The following is a 10,349-nucleotide window of genomic DNA, read 5'->3' as shown; positions in this document are numbered from 1 at the left end:
TCCAGCATCAAACAACCAGTGGTGTCGGGTTTTATGGGAGAGCCAGTGAATGAAACGCTGACTTCCACCTGCACACAATCAGCTGATTAGCTGATGCGCCACACCTGCCACCTGCCACAGTGCGGCACACACCTGGAAGAGAGAGAGGAGGGCCGGAGGAGGAGAGAGAACTGCCACTGTGACAACATGTTCTTAGAACATTGCAGCCAGGATTAAATGTTTTTGTTAAAATGTGGCAATACAGGAATATCTTATAAAAAATGTTCTGTCATCTGAGATTGTTATTGTGGACACATCCTATAGAAGAACATTCTATAACATTTTCCTTCAATTAAAAGGCAAAATGTTCCACCATTAACATACATACATTAACATTAAAGGAACATTATAAAATCTTTAACACTCTATCTTCTGAGGCCTTGAGAGTATATAGAAAAAAATTTTAAAAAGTTGTTTCCAGGATGTTCTGCCTTTGCTATCTTAAACATTGTGAGTGGGTTCTATAGAAGAATGCACTATAATGTGTTTTCTAAAAAACATCCTCAGAACATTACAGGCAGAATTCTCGACCAAAATCATTGGAAAACATTTTTTTTAACTGTTGAAGCCACTAATAGATATGATCCAAGTTTCTAGGTCGAATTTCTTCTGAATTTGCATATATGACAGCATCATCTGCATAGAACTGGAAGCCTCTGGGCCACTTTTAGGCAAATCTTTTATAGATAAATTGAAGAGCAGTGGACCCGGGATTGAACCTTCAGGAACACCCATTCTGTTGGCTAAAAGGGGGAGATCTGTCTTGGTCAATTCTCACATACTGCTTTCTAGTTTGGAGATATTACTCAAACCAATCAATTACTGGTTTAAAAAATCCAAATGCAGGACATCTTCGGTTTACAACGTCCTCAGCTTACGTTTTGCCATTACATTGGAAATGATAACGGGTCAGTTCTCGGTTTAACATACAGTGTTTCGTCATTACGTCAGAGCTGATTCCATGGAACTAGTTGGCGAGCGGAGTGGATGAATACTCTACCTACAGAAGTCGCGCAGTGCTATAAGATGGCTTCATTTACATTTACCACCACATTGGATTATGCTACATTCGCTAACTTTATTATGGCCCCCCAGCATAAGTCAGACTTTTCTGATGCTTCGAAGGAAAGTCATCTCCATGGAAGTGAAACTGGATGTAATAAAACACTCAGAACAGGGCAAAACACAGACGAACACTGGCTGGTTGCTTGGACTAAGTCGCACGACTGTCTTGATGATCATCAGTGATAAAAAGTGAATACTTGAAGATGTGAAAGGATCTGCACCTATGAAATCGACTGTAATTACAAAGCAGTGTAGTGGTGAGCTAATGACTGTTTTCGTTACTGTGGTTGTACAAATATGTAAACTGATAGATATCGTTAAGCACGTAACGGCTTTGTTTACATTTTCACTTGAGTTCCGACTTATGGCGAAAATCGACTTAGGTCACACCGCATGGACGGAACTCTGACGTAAGTCGAGGACCCCCTGTATACACAACCTGGACAAGAAAATGTCAAGGCTGACTGCTGACTCTCTCTTTTGATGTGCTTTATTAACATGAGGCAGTTGAAGTTTTCCTGCAATGTAAAAATTATATTTTCTGCCCCATGTGGCCAATACATGTGCTAATTTCAATGGAACGTAATTCTGACTAAGCAAATCAACCTGAATTCTAACTTCAAACCTGCAATAAATCACATTTTTAACCATGTTGCATCAGCAGAAGTAAACAGTGAACACAAAAAAGACATTTCAAAAATTCTAAATATCCCAAAACTGGCTGTAGACTCAAGAAATAGTGAATAAACAACCCCACAATGGAGGCAAATTTAGACCTTTGGACCAGCATGTGTGACTGAATATGTTTCACAGCATCTCACAGGCATAGTGAGTGACTCGAGCTGGTCTGGTGTCATCTTGTGAACACGTGGGTCACATGAAATACGTATATTGATGAGGATAGTCATGCTGTTCAAAACTCAGACAAAAATATATGGATAGAAACACTTTTGTTCCACATACTTGGAGATTTGACCTAAACTGCAGTTCAAGTTCAACTTTCTGCGGACACAAACCTTCGCATGAGGCTGCATCATTTTCTCTTTTCACAGGAAATCTTTAAACGTGCAGATGTAAATAATAAAAACGAACGGCGACTGGATTCCATTTAACTGCTCGTTAATGTTTTTTAGCACCACTGTGTGCTATGAAAAGTCAGAAAGTCTGCTGTTAAATAGGGTTTATTACGAGCTCATTTGGGAGAAAAGGGAAGAAAATCTGAGAAAAGTGTTGCGAATCTTGTGAAATCTCCTTATGATACAGCTCAGACTGCAAATTTAACAACTATCAACTACAGAATAAACAACGTACTCCTAATAAACACAATATGCTGATATAAAAAACAGATCATGCATTATGCTAAAGCAGAATTTGCACAAGCCTGATTTAATGCAGCATTTAATATGACATATAATCCCCCTTGATAATAGAAAGTCCCATAAATGAAGGACTGGGAGCAATAATTCTGCTTGTATTTCTGCAGTAAAAGTTTAACAGAGAAGCGCAGGAAAACAGACAGGGAAAGTGAAGGACAAGGAAGGACTCAAACTGGACGAATGAAAGGAGAGTGAAGGGAACACATAAATGAGTGAAGGTCATTTTTATGAGGGAGCAACTTCGCCTTTAAACAAAAACAAGCCCTGAAACAGAGTGGTGTGTTGGTGGTTCTCCCGGCCAGGCAGCAGGTGCTGCTCGGGTCCCTGCTCCACTGAGCTGTGTCTGGGTGTCTGGGTGTCTGGGTGGCGTCGCTCCCAGCTGGGGCTCAACAACAACAACAACAACTTCTGGAGGGTTCGTGTGTCGTGTTCGCATCAGCCGAGGTGAAGGGAGGTGAGCCGCCGTGTGGACGAGGTGATTAGATTAGCGCCATCTGAGGCCCGGGCGCTCCGTCGGAGGGTCAGGCCTCGTCTCTCACCGTGCCGCTCTGTGATTAGCCGCTGATGGGCGAAGTCACCCAAAAGTCTCAGCGCGGCCAACTTTTCCTTCTCCGTAAACAAGGTGACCGTGTTCGGCATTTGCCAACACGTCGGCGTCGCTCATCGAGAATTAATGAGCTCGCAGCCGTGGGTTTCTTGGCTGACGCTGATGTGTACGTACAGAAGGACTGGACGGTCAGCTGGCAATTTGCTCAGTTTGTTCTTACATTTGTGCTGATTATAACCCAACAAACACAGAGACGAGATGAAATCAGCCATTTAGTGCGTTCATTTTTGGTTTTCTGCGTCATCTGCCAACAAATTAGGGGAAATAAACCAATGACATTAAAAAGGCGCCTCATTTCGATGTTATCAAATCATTCATAAGCATTATTAGTGCACGTCATTCAAACATACTGTAGCGGAGAATTTTTAATTAAGCTAATATTAATTTAATTTTAACCTCATACAGATTAAAATCAAATTATTTCAATGGTTTTGGAGCATGAAGAGCTACTAGCCTTGAATTATTACTGGATGTTAAGGATTGTGATAACTATACTGTGACACCTTGAACAAAATCACATCTTTAAAAGTTTCACCTTTTGACAATATCCCTTAGGGGAGAGTCTGTGGGTTACTTGTTTCTAAAAAAAGCATGGAAGAAATTGGTCATGTGGCCAAATATTTTTGAAAAAGTATCCATTATTCTTCCAGTGAAGAGAAGGAGCCCATATAGGAACACATTTTAGTGTACAAAACAATTGCTTGCTGCTCAAAGTAAATTTTTCATGTTTATAGTTTTGAAGTGTTGTGTCTGTACAATTATTGAGACATCTGAAACTATTCCACACATGTTAGTGCATTAGTAAGCAACTATATGAGGCCAAAGTGTTAGCATGAAGTTAGCGCTGAACTGCCTGGATGATGCATTTTTGTTAAAATGGTAGCACCTATGATTATTGGTAAATAATCACATTACTATAATTCTAGATCATATTTTTACATTTTAGAATTAAAATTATGTGACATTTTGATTTTGAGACCAGTGGAAGACAGACAGAACTTCAGCTTCTCTTAAGGATTTGGAGAGAGCTGTAGGAGAAGGAAAGAATGGGAAGTTCATATGTCATGGGGCAGATGAAGATCGACAGAATGACTTTGAAGTGATTCATGGACAAAAAACCCCCCAAAACCCCAATAAGTAACTAACAACAGGGTTCAAGAGAACAGGATCTGCCCACCAGGTCATAGATGAACAAACGGAGACAGATCTTACATTATATGAGGTATCAAATTTTAAATTTTACTTCAACATAGTTGAATGTACCCCAACATATTTTCTCCAAAGGCTCAGTGTACCCCAAGTTGAGACAAAAAAACCCTTCTTTTTTTTTTTTTTTTTTTGGGGGGGGGGGGGGGGGGGGAATATTCCTCATATACAATGAGTACACCAGTGTTTCAGCATTTTGTATTAACCCAAACCCACCCCCAGTGTGCTTTCTTCACAGTAAATATGACAGTTAAAAGGTTAAAAAATAACTACATTACATATTTGCTTCTTTGCATTTGTTCACATTTAAACATAGTGCTGAGACTGCTGCCAGAATGTAACAACCTTGATTTCATTGTATTGAAAAAACCACCACCATTCATCCAATCTGCTTGAAACTCCACACTGCACTTCCTCAGGACCCCTGCAACACTCCCACCAAGTTAGAACATGATCTGATGTACCTTTGTCAAGATATGCAATGGTTTCTATGCAGAATGAACTCTAAAAAATAGTTTCTAATTGTTGATGACATCATAATAGACATTCTAGAATTCATGCAGCATAGAACTCTCAGTGTGGAGACAGTTCTGGACAGTATCTTACAGATTTCAACAGGACAACAGGACTACATTGAAACTAGCAGGACATCGAGATTAAACTCAACCACATCAAACTTTCAACAACATCCAAAGAACCAAACATTTTTGAGGTAAGGAACTTCACTGTTCTGTTTAATGAGGAAACATTTCGGAGTTTCTGAGGAAACATCCATGTAATTTTGCTACAGTACTGTCCAATATACCTTAACACACAATTCAGAACAGGGTGTAACACTCAGTGCTTATGTTTTATGATAACTGGTTCAATATTTAGCAAAGCTGATTGAAAACTGAGATAACAACAGTGTGGTAGATAACCAATGGTTTAACAGGACATCCATAGATTATGGTTCTCTTTTGTGTCTGTTTCATTTTCATTCTTCTGTGACCAGATAAAAATGGACATTAAACATCCATCCAAGTCTTTCCCTGAGAGGACCCAAAAGACGTCGCTCCCAGTCCCAAAAGGCTACACGTACGTGAGAGTGATGGGAAAAGGCGGCTTTGGAATAGTATACGAATGTGTGAAAAATAAAACTGGAGAGCACATGGTGATAAAGGTGCCCAAAGACGACAGTCTGGCACACGAGGTAAGATGTTGATTTTAACTGACTTTCAGAAAGTTGTATATTTGGTAGAACATACCTTTAAAACTATATATACTTGAACAGAAAATAGTATTTTCAGTGGAATAAAGTCAACATACTACTTGGGTGGAATAACTGTTGTAAGGAGTGGTGCAGAATGTAGTCTTTTAGCTGAACAGTTACACAAAAAGGGCATTTTTTAAAAAAGAGAGTAGTGCTGCTACAAGATTCTCAGTAGTGGTACTGGTCATCTAATATACTTTATAGTTGTTGAGAAGAACTGATTGCACTATGTGGCTCAGCAAACATACTTTGTCTCCACAGGCGGAAATCTTGAAAAAGCTCAAGCGCCACAACTCGGATGAGTCCAACATCGTGGAGTACAAGGGACATGTCTTTGCAAGATTTACGCGGCTCCTGGTGTTTGAAAAACTGGACATCACCCTGCATGACTATGTAAAGGGCTTAACACAGCCAATGCGACTGGAACACATCCGTACAGTTATTCAGCAGGTATGACCGTCTATTGTCTCCTTATATTTATCTCCTACAGTGGTGCTATAATCAGCATCAGTGATTCAGGAACCTTTGCAACTTCTACTTTTATTGTCATGTGACAGATTTCTTTAACAAACTCCTGATAAATGTTGTTGTTACTTGCAGCTGGCTGTAGCTTTGAATACAACGAAGAGTGCTGGCATAATCCACACTGATCTGAAGACGGATAACATCATGATGGTGGATCATGTGAAGCAGCCCTTCAGGGTCAAACTCATAGATTTTGGTTTGGCCAACTACAGGTCCGAAGCCATACCAGGAAATCTACTCCAAACAGTTCCATATAGGTATGAAAACTGATAAGTTTTAAAAACTGAGAAATCTTTAGTTCAGTGCTGCCTCCTTACTGTCTACTGTGTCAAATCTTTATTTGATGTTTTTTTTCCACATTCAGAGCTCCAGAAATCATCCTGGGCCTGCCGTATTCAGAGGCCATCGACGTTTGGTCATTGGCCTGCGTGATGTCCAAGATGGTGGCTCATCAAGTTCCCTTCGGGACAGACTCAGAATACTATGTGGTGAGTAAATGACTGTAGCAGAAACACATTAGAAGCCGTCACATGATTAGCTTCAGGTCTAACCTGGTGTTGTGTTTTGTCTGCAGCTCAAAGAAATGATCCGTCTGCTGGGTCTGCCGCCGCAACATCTCATCCGAGCTGGCCGGAGGTCACGATTGTTTTTTCATAAAATACCTAATGGTTTGTGGCGGCTGAAGGTACAATACTCCTACTGTGATTTTACCTCTGACCTTTACTCACTCGATAAGATAAAGGCTTTAGTAAGCATCATTGTTTTCTTCTTTCAGACACCTAGAGAGTATTTTGGGAGTTATAACCCCTTCACGACCTCCGAGTGCCACAAATTCCGCTCTCTGGATGAAATGAAAACGGTAAGTAGTTAAGGAAGCAGCAGCTAGTTGCTGAAAAGTAACGTTCATTTATTGTCTTCACATTTCATGGTTGAAGGTGACCTGACCACTGTTGTACTTTCCAAATGTTTTCTGTACCAGATGTATTCTGAGACGGACAACCCAGCAGAAGCTGATGAGAGGAGGGAGTGTATCGAGCTGTTGAAGGCGATGGTTAGGTGGAATGAGAAGGATAGAATCACCCCCAGTGGTATCCTCAACCATCCTTTTATCACCAAAAGCTACCTCAACAGCAGCTCCCCCATCAGCAGTTGGTAAGTGTGTTTCTGTTTACTTTGTACACAGGTTGTGAGATATTAGCAGCCCAGCAAGTGACTAAAGACTGATATGGGCTTTTGCTGATTTGCATGTTTACATTCTCTGCTTGTCGGATGTTAACCCAACAGTGTGTGTTTCCTTTTGGTAGCAATGAACCTGAACAATCCACCAGCCTGTTCACCATGGTTAAGCCTGCAGACCCTGAAAACAGAATAAACCTGACAGGCTTGCCTGATGAGGACAGTGACCTGGAGGAGAAGAAGAAGAGAGAAAACACCGAGACTGAGAATAAAAAGGATGGTTATCCTGAGAACATCCAGGACAGGAAGAACAGTGAAGACAATGAGAAACCTGTCAACAAGGAGATCAGTGAACATGAGGACAGTGAAAAGAATGACACTGATGAGAACACTGAGGACATCCAGGACAGGAAAAACAGTGAAGACAATGAGAAACCTGTCAACAAGGAGATCAGTGAACATGAGGACAGTGAAAAGAATGACACTGATGAGAACACTGAGGACATCCAGGACAGGAAAAACAGTGAAGACAATGAGAAACCTGTCAACAAGGAGATCAGTGAACATGAGGACAGTGAAAAGAATGACACTGATGAGAACACTGAGGACATCCAGGACAGGAAAAACAGTGAAGACAATGAGAAACCTGTCAACAAGGAGATCAGTGAACATGAGGACAGTGAAAAGAATGACACTGATGAGAACACTGAGGACATCCAGGACAGGAAAAAGCAGTGAAGACAATGAGAAACCTGTCAACAAGGAGATCAGTGAACATGAGGACAGTGAAAAGAATGACACTGATGAGAACACTGAGGACATCCAGGACAGGAAGAACAGTGAAGATAATGAAAAACCTGTCAACAAGGAGATCAGTGAACATGAGGACAGTGAAAAGAATGACACTGATGAGAACACTGAGGACATCCAGGACAGGAAAAACAGTGAAGACAATGAGAAACCTGTCAACAAGGAGATCAGTGAACATGAGGACAGTGAAAAGAATGACACTGATGAGAACACTGAGGACATCCAGGACAGGAAAAACAGTGAAGACAATGAGAAACCTGTCAACAAGGAGATCAGTGAACATGAGGACAGTGAAAAGAATGACACTGATGAGAACACTGAGGACATCCATGACAGGAAAAACAGTGAAGACAATGAGAAACCTGTCAACAAGGAGATCAGTGAACATGAGGACAGTGAAAAGAATGACACTGATGAAGACACTGAGGACATCCAGGACAGAAAAAACAGTGAAGACAATGAGAAACCTGTCAACAAGGAGATAAGTGAACATGAGGACAGTGACGATACTGACACTGATGAAGACACTGAGGTCAGTGAGGACAGTGAGAACAGTGACACCAGCGACGTTAGCAAAGATTATCAGTCCAGGAAGGTCGAGCAGAACCGTCAGTACGCTGAAGACAGCGGAAAAGAGCAGAGCAAAAAGAAAAAGAAGAAGAGGAACTGCTTCCAACGCGTCTTCTCTTGGATGAAGAAGACGTTCTGCTGCTGCTGCTGTGTGTCCGATGTGATGGACTGAGCAGCACTAATGGACTGGATTCACATTTCGGACTCACAGTTCCTGACCTCAGTAACCTTCGCTGGGTTTATTGTTCTCTTGTGTTTTGATCTGTTTTCTTTCTACTATCCTGTTCTTTCTCTCCTTTACCTTCAGCCCAACCGGTCGAGGCAGATGGCCGCCCTCTCAGAGCCTGGTTCTGCCGGAGGGTTCTTCCTGTTAAAAGGGAGTTTTTCCTCCCCGCTGTCGCCAAGTGCTTGCTCTAAGGGGAATCCAAAGGATTTGTTGGGATTCTGTCTTTAATTATTAACGTATTAATCGTCACCTTATCATGTAAAGTGACTTGAGACATCTGTTACGAACTGACAGTATGTAAATTAGGACAGTAGTGTTAAATATTATGTACTTAAATAGTACAAAATAAGTACAAAATAGATTACAATATTAATTACATATAGAATAATATTTTATATTAAAATACGCAAGTATGTTATTTGTAAATATAATATGCAGTATATACAATACACAATTTGTGTATTGTATATATATAAAGTCAGACAGACTGACTGCCAGTAAGCAAAGGCTTACTCCAAATAACGTAACTTACTTGCTAACATAGAATTCAATTTAATTCAAAAAACTAAAATGACTTAATCATAATATATTTTATTTATAATGCACTTTTCATTTAAGCAAAGTGCTGCATTAAAGACATAAAAGGATAAAAAAAGCAGTAAAAATAAAAAATAAAAAAAAACAAATTTAAAACACCTAGACCAATTGGATCAAAAAATAAATAATTCAAAATGAAATGACACGTGCTTGTCTTTAATATACTGCGAAAGTATTATTACAAAAACAGTTCATCTGAAGTCAGCTTTTTAAAATTTGGACTACATGACAGATATGACTAATTTATTTTCTGATTTCTACCAAATATTCTAGCAGGTGATTCGTCATGATGAAGAGATGTCAGATTGTATGTAACGGTGTTGGTTGCTTCTGTTAGCAAGTCAACACATTGAAGCATTTCTGAAGAGCATTGAACATATATATTCCTGTTAAAGTGGAGGAAGATGAAAATGACAGACTAGTTGACACCACTGTGAAGCCACCAATGGATGTATACCAAGACAATGTGGAGTCCATGCAATGGTAACTTTAATTTGCTGCTTGATGTTATGGTTTTTCGTTCATTTTTTCTTTTCTTTTTGCAGGAAAACAACCCAAAAGGCTTTTTGCACACATTGCAAAGGGAAGAAATATGAGGAAGACAATGGAATTGGAAGCAGCTGAGGATTATCCAAAGCTATGTGTCTGTGACAGATGTGAACTACAAAGACATTTATAGTTCTCAATTCCCAATAATGGATTCGATTCACGTTCTGGACCTGCAGTTCCTCACCTCACCAACCTTCTCCGTATTTGTTCTGTCTGTAATTTCATCTTCACCTTATCATGTAAAGTGTCTGAGGGTAGTGTTAGATATCATGTACTTTAATGCTACCTAGTGTAAGCTAGCATTAGGTATGGCCGTTTGTTAAACTGAAGTAGCTTGTAAGCAGAGATGTT

At 40.1% G+C, this 10,349-nt stretch overlaps 1 protein-coding gene across 1 annotated transcript; it reads left to right on the top strand.

Annotated features, from left to right (window-relative positions):
• The first annotated feature begins 3,044 nt into the window (after positions 1-3,044).
• Positions 3,045-8,798, top strand: LOC111581313 (probable serine/threonine-protein kinase dyrk1). The gene is made up of 10 exons (XM_055004045.1): positions 3,045-3,215; positions 5,288-5,485; positions 5,807-5,995; positions 6,146-6,327; positions 6,435-6,558; positions 6,645-6,755; positions 6,846-6,929; positions 7,050-7,222; positions 7,375-7,925; positions 7,972-8,798. The coding sequence occupies exons 1-10, from the start codon at positions 3,045-3,047 to the stop codon at positions 8,796-8,798; spliced, it is 2,610 nt and encodes an 869-aa protein (XP_054860020.1).
• Positions 8,799-10,349: the final 1,551 nt, after the last annotated feature.

Source organism: Amphiprion ocellaris, chromosome 17 (genome assembly GCF_022539595.1).
Source record: "Amphiprion ocellaris isolate individual 3 ecotype Okinawa chromosome 17, ASM2253959v1, whole genome shotgun sequence".
Classification (NCBI taxonomy): Eukaryota; Metazoa; Chordata; class Actinopteri; family Pomacentridae; genus Amphiprion; species Amphiprion ocellaris.
This window is presented reverse-complemented; position numbering and strand designations above follow the sequence as displayed.